Genomic DNA, 15,229 nt, shown 5'->3' on the forward strand with positions numbered 1-15,229 from the left:
GTGTGTTCCCGTGGGGCCCAGACAACGTGGCTTGTCTCCCAGATGATACGTTGAAAAAAGGAAAGAACAAAAGAACCATCTTTCTTCAGAAATAACTGGCCGTAATTTGAATACTGAACACCTGAATTCATCATGGTTTTTTTTCCGTAGGAAAAACCGGTTAAAGCCCATTTGCACATGGAAGATTGGGCATACAGTGCCAGCCTGGCTTTAGTCTAGGTTTCATTTAAGGAATGGAAAAAGGAGTTCTTAATGGTTCAGAAAGCAGGGTTTTAAACTAAAACCGGCAAATTCCCTGGGTCGGGGCGGGCCGGTGTTTCATGTAATTTTTTTTCCTTCTGTGTGTAGGTGGCTTTTGTGCTGTGTTTAAGTGCAGATGTGTGCCCTGTTTTTACAGGGGTTGGAGGTGGTGACTCCCCACTTGTAAGGGGCTCTAGTGAGGATGTCTAAGGGTGTGAGTTGGCCATGGTGGCGGTCAGCAGGACTTGTGTCTTGTGTTGATTCTTGGTTCATCAAGCTAGTAAGCTTGGTGCGTCAGCTGATTTTCTTGGAGCCCAGGTCTTAGGTGTCTGTGGGGCGTCTAGTGTGTGTCAAGTTGCTACTCCTGAAGTATTTTATCTAAACTTCCATGGGTAGCTGGTGTCCTCCAGGCCCTGCTATTCGTATTTACTGCTTGGCATTTCGTCAGCGGTGAACACATCAACCTCATTTTCATAGCCTTGGCATTTGGAGAGCATGTTTATATCTCTGGCCATGTTTGTGTCTGACCTGAGCCCTGCCTTTCTCTGGGGGGAGGTGGTTGCCGCTTGGCCATGGCCTGCGTGGATGGCGTCATCGCGGAGGCCAGTGCTGTTTGTGTTCTGATGTCGGTGCTTTCAGAGGCCTTTGCTTAGCGGGACAGTCTGTCGCTCCTGCAGCAACCCCTGTAGTGGGTGAACCCGGTCGGTACCCAGTTCTTCGAGGCACGTGCTTTCCTCCTGAGATATATACACCAGGAAGCCCAGCAGAGTTTTAGCTGAAGGCCTCACGGGTCAGATGACCGTTGTTTCTGTTACTTTTTCGCTCAGAGGCACTTCGTTTAGGAAGCTAAAAGACTACGTAGTTTGGAGTAAAACATATGTATGAGATTGCAAATTGCTCATTTGGGGATTTTCCTCACTAGCTGGAAGTAATTGGTGTCAAATGGTCAGTTTTCTAGCCATCTTAAAAAAGACTGGATAGATGAATGCTTGAGAATTATGTGGCTGGGTAGATTTGTGATTTCAAGGTGAAAATAATATTTATAAATACATATTTCCTTAAGTTAGAATAGTATATCTAAGTCTGATAGATAGAGGAACCTATCCTAATAATACAGATTTTGTTGTTGTTGTTTTAGGTTCAGGGGTTGCCTAATTTTTCCTCTGCCCATATATGCAATAGATGCTTTGCCTTTAAGAGCTCAGCTGAAGCTGGGTGATGGTGTTGCACACCTTTAATCCCAGCACTCAGGAGGCAGAGGCAGGTAGATCTCTGTGAGTTCGAGGCCAGCCTGGTCTACAGAGTTTGAGTTTCAGAACTGGCTAGGACTACACAGAGAAACTCTGTCTTGAAAAACAAGCCAAGAGCTCTGCTGAGTCATTGTGTTAACTTAAAACAAATGAGGAAAAAATATCGAGCTAATGAAGGGTATATTGCTGATTGCTGTTAAGTATGTTATTTTTAAAAAAGATGTTTATTTATTTTAATGTATATTGTGTGTGTGTGTGTGTGTGTGTGTGTGTGTGTGTGTGTGTGTGCCTGAGTGCACATATGTGTACCACATGCATGGAGGAGCCCTTGGAGGCCAGAAGAGGGGGTTAGAACCCCTGAGGTTGGTGTTACAAACAGTTGTGAGTCCCCTTGTGGATGCTGGCAATTGAACCCAAGTTGTCTTCGAGAACAGCCAGTGCTCTTAAGCACTGAGCCGTCTCTCCAGCCCCTTAACACATTATTTATGCTTAAGTTAAAGTATGTTACTCTGCAGCTAATCTAATAAGTACAGAGGGACAACAGGTAAATGAGCAGAGGATGCTTCTGGGGAGACTCACTGAGCAGGGGGTCAGGAGACTGGAACACAGCCTTGGTATCCAGGGACTGAAAGAAGCTAATGAGACTTTCCTGCAGGACTGAATAGAGATGCTGTCTTGGTTCTGTTATTTCCTTGATTTTATGTTGGAGTTTTGATCTTTTTAGAAGTAAATATGAAAAATTTTACTCCTTTGTCAGTTGATGCAAAAATAAAGACCCAGGCTCTAGGATTGGGGAGATGGTCCTGCTGTCAAGAGTCCTGGCTGCTCTTGTAGAGGGCCCGGGTTTGGTTCCTAGCACTCACTCTGTGTCTTGAAATCACCTGTAACTACTTCCAGGGGATCCAATACCCTGTTCTGGAGTCACAGATACCAGACACACAGTACGTGTACATACATGGAGGCAAACATTTATACACATAAATAAATATTTAAAAAAAGACCCAGACTCAGCCCAGTTATAGTGGTGTACATTTTTAATACTAGCATGTAGAGGATAAGGCAAGAAAATTAAAGTTCGGGGCCAGCCTGGGCTATATATATAGCAAGACCTTGATTCAAGTCATAACAATCAAAAGCCAAGCTGAGACCTTGTGAACTTGGTGCTTACAAGCTTTTGGATTGTGGAGAAGGGTGACCTTGTGGCTAGGGTGCGCTTCATGTGTCCAGGGCTGCCATGCAGATCTTGAATACATTCCTTCTAATCTGGACAGACAAGCATAGAGCCTGCACCTTCAGGATGTCCTACGGGCCATCGTCTTTGCTCTGTTCTCACTGATTCCTTGCAGGAGGGAGGCATCCAGAGGCGGTAGAGATGGTGTTAAGTAGAAACAACCCTGTTCCTGTTGTTTCCGCGGCAAAATGTGAGTTCACAGCATCCCAGTGTGGAATTCTCCATTAAAGAAATGCCTGGGGAGCTGGCTGCCTACTCTTGCAGAGGACCAAAGTTTGGTTCCCACCGCCATATGCCTGCTGCACAGGCGTGAGAGTCTGAGTTTGGTCCCCAGCATTCATCTCAAAAGCCAGGCATTGGTAGTGTGCACTTGTAATCCCAGCACTGTGGAGATGGGTCCAGGCAATCTCTAGGGATCGCTGGCCAGGCAGCCTAGCTGAATCTGAGATCCCTATGTACCATGGGAGACCCTGTCTTAAGGTGGGGTGCTGGAGAGATGGCCTAATAGTTAAGAACACTTGTTGCTCTTGTAGAGAACCCTGCTTCGGTTCCCTACACCCACATGGTAGCTCACAACTGTATGTAATTTCAGTTCTAAGGGATCTGATGCTCTCTTCTGACCTCCATGCACCAGGCGTGTGTGTCGTGTGTGTGTGTGTGTGTGTGTGTGTGTGTGTGTGTGTGTGTGTGTGTGTGTGTGTGTATAGTCTGATTTCTGGCCTCTACACATATGTACCCACACAGGAGATGCCTTTAAGATAGGGAAAGAGGAAGCCATCTCCAGGCTTATTGTGCTTTGCTGAAAGGGGTCTGCCAATCAGCACTGTGAGTCGCTGTTATTTGAGGTTTCTGTTGTCTATATGGAATACTCCAAGAAGCTGTGTTCATAAGAGCAGGGCTTCTCTTCTGTAAGGGCAACAGGACTGTTAGTGGAGTGTGGGAGAGGGGAGCCTCTGCTTCTAGGGAATGTTTGTCCATCCCCAAGGAGTCCAAGTGACCAGTTGAGGAAAGACAGCTTGGATTTGTCATTTCCCATGTGGTGTTCCCAAGTCCAGGGGTGCATGGAACAGCGGCCTGCCCTTGTAAAGGAAGCTCGTTTAATTAGAGAATGTGGCTGCCAGCTGGTCTGCCTTTTGTTTCCAAGCAACTCTTAGTAAACTATCCTTACGGTACCATTTGTCTCCCTCTGCTGGCAAGAGTCATTATTGCAGACTGCCTTCCCCTTTACCCATCTGGATGTTTAGCATTAAGAGACTTTAGGTCATAAAGCTAAGCCAACAGGCATCACTTTTGAGGCGTAAAGTAATGCATTATGACAGCAGCTTTTGCCCCTGTGCATAGTGTGTTTGGTGAACGTGCTCCTTAGATATGAGAATACTCCTATGACTCCGTGGTAGAGTCCAGCGGCATTCCTAATGAGCAGACCCCTCCAGACAGCTTCTTGTTTTTCTAAGTGTGTGTGTGTGTGTGTGTGTGTGTGTAAGTGCTTTGCATGCATGAATGTATGTATGTATGTATGTATGTATGTATGTATGTATGTATGTATGCCACGTGTGTGTCTGGTGCCCACAGAAGTCAGAAGAGGGTATTGGGTCCCTAGAATTAAATGGAATTAACAGACAGTTGTAAGCCATCATGTGGGTGCTGAGAACCAAACCCAGGCAGGTCCTCTGGAAGAGCAGCAAGTGCTCTTAACCACTGAGCCCTCTCTCCAGCCCCTTAGGGCTGCTTTTTATATGCAGGCTGGATTTAAGGAAACCGTTACTACAGTTTGTTATTATGTTATTAAAATGATGTCACCAGACATGGTCCTCTGCATCTCGGTATCATGAATGTCCTTCGTCCCTCACCATAGGCTCAGAAACTGAAGGCTAGAGAGGTGAGCTCCCAGGGTCTGATTCTGGGTGTGGTATTGAGTGCCCTGGTGTCCCCAGAGAGAACACTGTGTTCACCAATAAATAGTACATACTATTTCTGAAGACTTCTCTGCTGTGGACCACTCCTTTCTAGAAATTCTTGATTCCTTTGGTTTCTAGTGCACTGAACTTTCAGATTGGTCTGTTTATCTGAAGACTGCTGTTTTCTTCTGTGCTGCTTTTTCTTTTCCCCAGTCCCAACCTGTCAGATGTCGTCCTAACAGAGACTCTGCATTCATGCCCACATGTCACCGGACCGACGGCTGTCAGCATCACCTCTCAGACTGAGCATGTCCTAAGCTGTTGTCCGAGGTCTCCAGCCCCCTGGAGCTGCTCTTCTCTGAGGCTTCTTCTGTCTTTCACACTCATCCTGTTGAAAGGGAAACCTGTGTTTTATCTCCTGGAAACTTTGCTCCTTGAGGACATGCCCTTAATGTCACCTCCATGTTGGGGATGACCTGCCTCAGGCTTTCGGGCCACTGTCTGTTCCCCTTCGGTTTCTTTTGTCTGCCTGGCTTCTCCCTTCCACTGATCTCCAGAGCTGTCCTTTCTTCCCGTTTTCTTTGCTGGGATCTGGACAGGTTGTTCTGATTTCGTGTGCATGGCATCACTGGGTCCTTGTGCTTGGTCTCCTTAGGTTCTTTAGAAATAGAGGCTGTCTGAGTACCCAGAGGATGACCTTAAAAGCTGCCGTTTGGAATGAGACGTGTGGAGCCCGGCCTCTCTCCACCTCCCCACGGCACCCTGCTGCTTTAGGGCCCCTAATGTAGTCTCTTCTAGGCCTGGGCAGTCTCTGTTCATCTCACAGTTTGATCTACAGCAAGCTCTTTGAAGCCTTTACAGTTTCCAGGGCCTGGAGGAAGCAGCCCTTTCCCTATAAAGAGTGTCTCACTTCACAGGTCTGGGACAATGGAGCAGGCAATCTGTTGGAATGGGTTTTGTCTTGTGGTCTTGCTATTTAACCCCTGTATTCGTGTTTAATCTTTCATAAGCATCTGTGACGACTTCTAAGTATAAACAGAACCTGGCACCTGATCTGTTGCAGAGACGTTTGTTGAATTGGGTTAGTGGCTTTGCTGGCTGTCTTGGGTCAGGGGTCATGTTCCTCTGACCTCACATTAACCACCTTGTTCCTGTGTGTTTTAGCTGCAGATCCCCAGTGTGAAAGGCTTCGATTTTGCTAAGCAGCACCTGGGTCAGCACAATAAAGATGACATACTGATTATCCATGAGCCTGCACCACTGCCAGGACCTGTGAAGGACCACACCACACCCTCTGAAAATGGAGATGTGCCCAGCCCAAAGTCAAAGATCCCCTCTAAGAACATCCGCCAGAGAGGGAGGTTAGTATTGGGCTTTCTAGGCTCTTCTCTGGTACAGAGCATGTTCCAGTTTTCAGATCTAATTCTGGTGTCAGAAGTGCCTGTGATAAGTATTGCCTTGAGCCTGCAGCCTGGGAGACTATTGGCTTGTCCAGTTATACACAAAAACCCCAAAGTGTTCCCTGTCCCTTCTGCTGAGCTACTAGATGAGGCTGTGTGACTTCTTCCCTAGAATGCTTATTTGTGTTGGGTGGCCCCAGATTTTATCAGCCAGCCAGAACTGTGTATGTTCTGAGGTGAAAATAATACAAGAAAGAATGTATGAAAAGTGAGTAGCAAGGTAAAGGTGCTTGCTGCCAAGGATGATGACCTATATTTGATCCCTGGAACACATAGTGGAAGGAGAGAACAGATTCCTACAAATTGTCCTCTGACCTCTACATGGGCGGTGTGGTACACATTGCCCCCCTCCCAAAATAGATAGACTGATGTCATAAAATAAATTAAATGTTAAAGGACCTGTCGAAAAATAAAATTAAAAATATGTTCAAGTACGTGGTCCACTGCACACACTCATCAGTAGGGCTCCGGTGCTTGCTCTGCTGGTAGCTGGCTGTGACCTCTTGCTTTGTCTGCAGTGACCTTCATCAATTCCTCCTGATGGCTCTGTTTTTCCCAAGCTGCCCATGCACATCACAGGCTCTCACCCACCGCCTCCTTGCCCATTCCCAGTCCATTTCCAGTCCCTCGTGCCAAAACAAAGCTTGTGGAGAACTGTGTATTCATTTTCCAAACTGCCAGGGAGGCCCTCACTGCCCTCCACCTGTGAGAAGAGCTAGAAGGACCCTGAAGAAGACAGAGCCAGGTCAGGGTTTGTGAGTTGACTTTAGTTCATAGCTTAGGCCCGGAGGCCGCCCACTGTCAACCTCTCCTTGAGATTCAAAATCCTGATTTCTGATTGGCTGCTTGTAGTGAAAAAGCCCGTGTCCATATCAACATTCAACATCCAAACCCATGGATGGCATCACTACTGCCTCGGGGATCTGGCCTAGTTAAAGAATTTAACGGATGTTGGAGCCTGGTCCTTAGGAAAGAAAATGAATTATGCAGAGAGATGCTCTTGGCTTAATTATTTCCCACGCCTAGAACGCAGCATGTCAGCAGAGACCATTTAATGTGTTAGTAAGTTTTCAGAGAATGGCTTTCTCCCCGGTAGCCTCGCGATAAACAACAGCTGGCGCCTTCATCACAACATCTTTGTTGTCGATTCAATTATCATGATCTGCTTTTTAGTCCCACCTCCATGGATTCACCCAACTGTGGGTCACAGAGCTTAGGGGGAAATAGTGTTGATGGTGAATGTACATAGTCATTCTTGTTATTATTCTTACAGCAGTTTATGGCAGCTGTTTGCAGTGTTGTGTGAGGAGCTCTGAGCAATGTCGGGATGCTTACAAGAGCGTGGTGTAATTACAGGCAAACCTGAGTCATTTCCTATAAGGGACTTGAGAGCGCCCATAGCCCACAGATACTGAGGGATGGCTGTGGAATGAGTCCCTAAGGGCACCAGAATGTATTAGCAGTCCTTGGTGCTGTTGAAGTTAGGGGGTCTATGGAGACAACTGCTCGCTGGTTAAGGCTGTCCCCTAACCTGCTGCATCCTGGTGCTGTGTTACCCTTAATGTTCATTCGTGGGATCAGATCTCATTAGGGGTCATTGTTTTAAAGGCTTGGAGTTATTTGGGGTGACCCCAGAACTTCTCTAGCCTCCTTGGGTTCTCAGGTTCTGTTGATGCTAAATCAGGCCAGAAGCCCAGGTGGTTCTTTTTAAATCTTCTCCTTCTGTCCCTTCCCTCCCTCCCTCCCTCCACTCCCTCCCTCCCTTCCTCTCTCCCTTCATGTGTCTGTATGTGTGTACATGTGGAGGTCAAGGGACAGTAATTGGGAGTCAGCTCTCTTCAACCATGTAGGTCTCAGAGGATCAAATTCAGGCCGTCAGGCTTTTGGCAAACACCTTTACCTGCTGGGCCATTTCACAGGCCGTTTTTTTAAGAGTAAGTTGTTCTGTTTGTTTTTTTTTGTGATACTAAGGATTGAATCCAGGACTTTTCAGATACTGACTGGTGCTCAAACATTACCTACATCTTCAGCGCTGGAGCCCAGATTCTTTTCCATCCAGCTTGTGTTAGACCCAGACTGTCTGTCAGGAAATGACCAGGAGCTGGGGCTCAGCCTCAGTCAGGCCCCAGCAGCTGTGGGAACTGTCTCCCTCCAGCGCTCAGTCTTGTAGCATTTGTTGAAATGCACCCTGCTTAGCCGGTTATTAGCCATGCCAGTCCGTTCTCAGGACACGGTGACTGTGGCCATAGTGTGGTCCTTGAATGTGGATGTGGATTGCTTTTTGTGGAAGCCTGCTTCCTATGAACACGACGTTTAAGACCCTCCCTGGCCTCTCTTCTCTGATGTTTGCATTCTGCTTCCTGTCTGCAGAGTTTCTCCTTCTGATGCAGACTCGACAGTCAGCGAGGAGTCCAGCGAGAGGGACGCAGGAGAGAAGACACCGGCCACTGCCCCGGAGAGCAAGGCCCACAGAGCTCCGCAGAGTGGTCTGTCACGGTCCTTCCTCCCCATGTTAACAGTTGTCGTGATCAGAGTCCCACAGGGCGGGGTGGGGGTGGGGTTACCCTACTGCAGATACTAAACTTAAGGGGAAAAAAGGGGGGGAGCTGGAGAGATGGCTCAGAGGTTAAGAGCACTGGCTGCTCTTCTAGAGGTCCTGAGTTCAATTCCCAGCAACCACATGGTGGCTCGTAACCATCTATAATGAGATCTGCTGCCTTCTGGTATGCAGGCGTACATGCAGACAGAACACTGTACACATAATAAATAAATAAAACTTTAAGGAAAAAAATCTACAGTTGGGCCATAGTGGCCTCAATCACTGCACTCAGGAGGCAGAGGCAGGCAGATCTCTGAGTTTGAGGCCAGCCTGGTCTACAGAATGAGCTCTCAGCAACCAGGACTACACAGACTCGAAAAACAAACAACAGAAAATCTACAAAAATGGAATATACATCACTCTTGTTGGGCTTCTCAGCCTTGTCACTTTTGCACCCTGTGTCGGGGTCTGCTTCAAGGGAAGGCCCTGGGAGAGACTAGGGGTTCACTGAGTTGTGTCTCAAAGCTAGCAGTTCATTCTAATTTAGTGTGGGAACCGGTTTCCTGCCTGAAGGACGAGGAGAATTTACTGGAAATGGTCGTCCTAAAACTGCCTTTAGACCAGTGCCTTTTTTAGGAACCACTTGATGTCACCACTGGGAAGATGTGGATCTGTGACAGCTTCATGCATATCACGAGTGGTCCCGTTTCTAGATCATCCTCCCAGCAGGTAGTTGGGTGGAATCAGGTGGCTTAACCTCTTCTTTTCAGGCCTGGCACAGAACAAAGGTCACTTCCGTTGTGAAGTTCATTGCTGTGGGTCTAATAACTAATAAAACAAAACAAAACCCAAAATCCCAGAAACATCAGCAACAACAAAAAACCCTGCCCATAGGCCTCACTTGCCTTGGTAATAGTTTCTGGAGTGATGGCAACGTGTTGTGGGTTTATTTTATTTAACATGGGGTTTTTGGAGGCAGAGTCTCCTGTAGACCAGCTCTCCCTGGAACTCTGGATCTTCCGATTCCACCTCCTGACTGGTGAGGTGACCAATATTCTCCATGGTTGGCAGCATGGCTGTATATTTATTTACTGGTTTAGTTACCATGTGCACGTGTGAAGGTCAGAGGACAGCTGTGGGACTCTTGTCTTTCCTTCTACCACATGGGTTCTGGAAATTGACCTCAGGTTGTCTGGCTGGATGGGGAGCACCGTTACCCACTGAGCTATCCTGCCTAGGCCCCACAGCTTGGCTTCAGTTTAGCAGATTGTGTTAAATAATGTGCTCTTGGTGAATTGCCTGGGGCTTTGTTTTTGTCTCAGGATCATGTCTCAGCAGTTCAGAGATAAAGGATTTAATAATGGTTTTTGTACTTACTGTTTTGGAGACCTTTGGGTCTCGATATATAGCTCGGGCTGGCCTAGCACTCACTGTGTAGACCAGGCTGGCCTCACAGTGTCCCCACCTGCCTGTGCCAAGTGCTAGAATTAAAGGCATAGATCATCATACCCAGCTGTACTTACTTCAAAATGCTTTTTGTTTTGTTTTTAGATTTAGTTTGTTTAAGTGTGTGAGTGTTTTGCCTGCATGTATGTATGCACACCATGTACATCCATGCAGTGCCCTTGGTGGGCATGAGAGTGTTTGATCTCTAGAATCCAGAGTTTTGGATGGTTGTGAACCAGTGTTCTGAACCCAGGTCTCTGCAAGATGAGCAAGGGCTCCGTCTCTCCAGCCCCATATGCACTTTGTGAGATTACAGCATACATACTGAATGGCATCCTATAAATGAAGAGACTCTGGACCAAAGCCTAAGGGCCTCTTATACCCCAGGCCCCCAGCCCCAAGGCCCTGCAGGTCCCTGCCCATGCTCCTATCACCCTGGCCACTCCTTCCCGCTGGGTCTTTTGTAATTTGAGGAAATACCCACTTAGAGTAAGGGAAGAGTTTTTCCCTTGGGATCCAGTTTCACAAAATCTTAAAACTTATTTAGCACCATGGTAACGGGTGCCGTGTTTCAGATAGGGTGGGATTAAAATCTCGTTTCCATCCTGGGAAAGAAATTTGAAAAACAGAGTCCTAGCCCTTCTCTAGTAAGCTTTTGCGGCACACCCAGTGTGTCTGTGAAGGGAACAGACCCAGGCGCCGCCGCTGTCAGCATGCCTTCAGAATTCAGGTAGTGAGCATTCAGCAGTGGGCTGAGCGCCCCCTGCCGGTGAGGCAGGGCAGTGAGTCGGCGCTCCCAGGGAGTGCTGAGCTCAGGCGCTGCTACCCTAATCGGGAGTGTGATGCTAGGGATGCCAGAATCCATATGGTAATATCAACTCACTTTAAAGTTCCCACCCGCTTAAAAGGGGCCATATGACAGCTTTGGGGCTGATAGGAGGTGCATAGAGCTTCATTAAATAAGACGTATATGAGCGTGAGCGTGTGCGTGTGCGTGTGTGTGTGTGTGTGTGTGTGTGTGTGTGTACATGCTGGGCAAGTGCTCCCCACTGAGCTACACTTCTAGTGTCCTCCCCTTTGGAGACAGTGGCTTCCATGTAGCCAAGGCTAGACCTCAAACTAGTGATTCTCTCTAGAGTTCTGGGAAAACAAATGTACTCCACTGCACCTGCATTGTTTCTTAAAATTCGAGTGAAAATCCATTTTCTGCTGCATGTCGTGTGAGTGGGGAGGAGGTTAAGAGCCACCAGGATTGCCTTTGGAGTAGTGTTCCCTGTCACCATTGTGTGTGGCACACCCAGGAGCCGGCTTTTGGGCCTGTAGCATGCCTTTTCAGCCCCACTCTGGCAACGGAAACTCCTAACAGACGGCTGTTAGTGTTTTGGTAATTTCAAATTTGACTCCATTCCCTGCGCTGCTGTTTGAAAGGTGCTAGCTAGACTGTCATGCCATCCTTGCGTCCTTCTCTGAGACCTACAGAGCTAACTGACTCACAGAGTACGGTGTGAGCCATGGTAGTTAGGGTGAGCCACATCTGTTTCCTCTTTCATCCCTGAAGAGAATGTGGAGAGAGGTGAAAGTGTGTGTGTGTGGGGGGGGGCACGTGTGTGTCCTTGAGCAAGAACAGTCAGGCTCAGGGTGTCAGGGCTGTCCCCCCAGGGTATCTAACTCCTTTTCCTCAGGAACACACCTACTAGAAATGGTCTGCCAAGTGCTTTTTTGTGGGGCCGAGTGGCTAAGACAGAGTCTCACTACACAGCTCTGGCTGGCCTGGATTTTACTCTGTAGACCAGGCTGGTCTTGAACTCCCAGAGATCCACTTGTGTCTACCTACTGGGTGCTAGTATGAAAGGTGTGTGCCACCACACTGTCCCCTCTCCCCCAATGCTTTCTCGATGTTCTCACGTGTGCAAGTGTGTGATTCTGAAGTAGGTAGAACTTCATTGACTTGAAATCCACGAGCTCCAGGTGCTAGGATCTCTCATGGGAACTGATAGACATTTATTTTGGCCTGGTAAGGTCTTTGCCCGGTGAGCTCATTGTTTCAACCTGATTAGCTACATATATGAGGGCTCATTTCTGAAATGAGATCATTAAGCCTAGTTCTCAATTTCTCATTAAGGCAATTCCCAGAGGCCTCTTCAAGGAAGAATATTGTAAACTGAGTCATGGTGACTGCCGTCCGCTAGAACCCTTCAGCGTTTCTCCTGAGAGCCTGGAATGTGCTTGGTGCTGGAGATAGGATGAGGAAGACAGCTCAGTGCTCTCAGCCTCACTGTGGCTGGAGGGCCACCCGATTTAGGAATGGTGTGGATGAACTATGTTTATCTGTAAATGATGAAATACTTTTTAAAGTCGTCTTCCATCGAAGCATTTGAGGAGCTCTCTGTCCTCTGTCTTTGCGTGGCCGATATTGTATAGTCCTGCATATTGCCTTCCTCTTGGGGTCTTTTCTTTTTTTAAGATTTATTTTATTTATCATGTATACAGTGCTCTATCTGCACCAGATCTCATTATAGATGGTTGTGAGCCACCATGTGGGTGCTGGGAATTGAACTCAGGACCTCTGGAAGAACAGTCAGTGCTCTTAACCTCTGAGCCATCTCTCCAACCCCTCTTGGGATCTTTTTCTTTTCTTTTTCTTTTTCTTTTTGGTTTTTCGAGACAGGGTTTCTCTGTGTAGCTTTGCACCTTCCCTGGAACTCGCTTTGGAGACCAGGGTGGCCTCGAACTCACAGAGATCCACCTGGCTCCGCCTCCCGAGTGCTGGGATTAAAGGCATGCACCACCACCACCCGGCTCCTCTTGGGATCTTAAATGGCAGGAATTTTTTTTTCCTTTCAAGTTTTTTATTTATTTAATTTTTTAAATATATACTTATAATATGATTTTTAAAAACTTTTTTTTGTGTGTGGATCTGAGGATCGAACCCAGGGCCTTGCGCTTGCTAGGCAAGCACTCTACCACTGAGCTAAATCCCCAACCCGAACATTTTCAATTTTATGTGTATGAGTGTTTTGCCTGCCAGTATGTGTGTGTACTACATGTGTGCCTGATGCCCAAGGTGGTTGGTCAGAAGAGGTCATCAGATCCCCTGGATCTGGAGTTGCAGATGGTTATGAGTCCCATGTGGTTAGGTGCTGAACTTGAACCTGGGTCCTCCACAAGAGCAAGTGCTCTTCCAACATTGTGTTTATTTATATATTTAAATGTGCTGCCAGGTGGTGGTGGTGGTGGTGCTGCTGCTGCTGCTGCTGTACACCTTTAATCCCAGCACTCAGGAGGCAGAGGTAGAAGGATCTATGAATTTGAGTCCAGCCTGGTCTATAGAGTGAGTTCCAGGACATCCAGGGCTACAGACTGAAACCCTGTCTCAAAAAACAAAACAAAACAAAAAGCATATATATGTTACAGAATGGTGAAATCGAGTTATTTACTATATGAGATCACAATTGCCATGTTTTTATGTAAGAACACTTAAAGTTTCTCTCAGTGTTTGAAAGGTTCACATTTCCTTGTTTGTTTGCTGTGTGTGTTGTGCATGTGCATGTGGTGTGCGTGCATGTGGTGTGCACACATGTGGGGGTCGCAGGACAGATAGCAGCAGTCAGCTCTTTCCCTGCACCACGTGGGGCCTGGGCCTCAAGCTCGAGTCGGGCTTGGCAGCAAGCTTCTTTGCCCGCTGAGCCCTCCTGCCAGCCATTTCTTGTCTATTTTAAAATAGATAATATATTATTTATTGCAGTCATCAGATAGATGATAGATTTCTTGAATGTGCAGTGTAATTTATATTATTACCCTTTAAAAAGAACATTGAAAGAGAAAGGCTTTTTAATCCAAAAATCCCTACTTGCCTTAAGGCAGGATTCCTCACACATTCACCTCTAAGCATCTATTACGCTTCCCATGGGTTGTTATTATCTAAGTAATCTTTAAATTGCACAACATATAACATAACACATATTATAATTTAACACAAAGTTAAAAAAAAAAACCCTTCCCAGGCATCTTGAAGGGCTGGGCCCTGGACAAGGCAAGAGCTGGGGGATCTTTTTCTTCTCTGCCTTTACCCAGCAGTTTGGCAGTGAAGCCTGAGGTCTGGGCATTGCTTGCCTTGAAGGTTGTCGCTGGAGAGTGATTTATTGAAGTTCTGTGACCTCAGCTGAGAGGATGGACGGGAACCCAGGTGGAGGCTGCGGTTCAGGTGGGACCAGGCAGAGGTGACAGCACGGGGGAGCTCCCTGCCTCAACCACTAGGCTCAAAGGCAGCAGGAGTGCTCTGCCATCCTAGGGGAGAGGGGGCTGACGTGCCAACTTTGTGACTTTTCTGTTTCCTTAGAAGTTCAGATCAGCAAGGCTGGCCTTCGGGCAAGGTTAATCTCTTTTTAGTCATTAATCCTGCAGCTTGAGGAGCTGCCACTGGGTAAATGGAGTGCCTGGCTGGCCTAGCAGTTAGGTCATCCAGCCCAAGAGCATCAGAATGTCTGCTCGTTAAGAGATGCCGCTCGTTTGGAGGGGTACACATCGTTTCTAGTCCCTTGGGATAACATATAGTTCAGATCAAGAGAAAACCCACAACTTACAGTGCACTGGCGTGCGTTCCTTAGGTAAAATACCAGCCCCTGTTCCCCACAGCCTGCCTTGCCAACGTGTGCTCTTTTATAGTCAGGAGACCCCCACTCTACACTTCCCATTTTCACTAGAGCTTACAGACCATTGACTTTTGTTGGCAAACAGTTTCTAACTGCTGTCACCCCTTCTGTTGGCTGTTCATTTTAAAACAATGTCTGGGTGTCCATAGTTGACTGGCTAAGGGAAAGCACCAGTTTTTCAGTGACCAGCCAGCTCTTCCCTCTTCTCACCCAGCTAACTCTGTTGAGCTCCCTCCCTCCCTCCTCCCTCCCTCCCTCCCTCCTTACCTATCTTTTTTGTTTGTTTTGTTTTTTCAAGACAGGGTTTCTCTTTGTAGTCCCTGCCTTTCCTAGAACTCACTTTGTAGACCAGGCTGGACTCGAACTCACAGAGATCTGCCTGCCTCTGCCTCCCAAGTGCTGGGATTAAAGGCATGTACCATCACCACCCGGCTGGCTTTCTTTCTTTCTTCTTTCTTTCTTTCTTTCTTTCTTTCTTTCTTTCTTTCTTTCTTTCTTTCTTTCTTTCTCTCT

The 15,229-nt window shown here is 47.2% G+C and overlaps 1 protein-coding gene across 1 annotated transcript in view; it reads left to right on the forward strand.

Annotated features, from left to right (window-relative positions):
- Positions 1 to 15,229, forward strand: part of Kiaa1549 (KIAA1549 ortholog) — a 123,560-nt gene that overhangs the window by 85,555 nt on the left and 22,776 nt on the right. The window contains 2 exon segments of the mRNA XM_036181813.1: positions 5,784 to 5,980; positions 8,450 to 8,565. Coding sequence (XP_036037706.1) covers positions 5,784 to 5,980; positions 8,450 to 8,565 — 313 coding nt within the window.

The sequence above is a fragment of the Onychomys torridus genome, chromosome 3, assembly GCF_903995425.1.
Source record: "Onychomys torridus chromosome 3, mOncTor1.1, whole genome shotgun sequence".
NCBI lineage: Eukaryota > Metazoa > Chordata > Mammalia > Rodentia > Cricetidae > Onychomys > Onychomys torridus.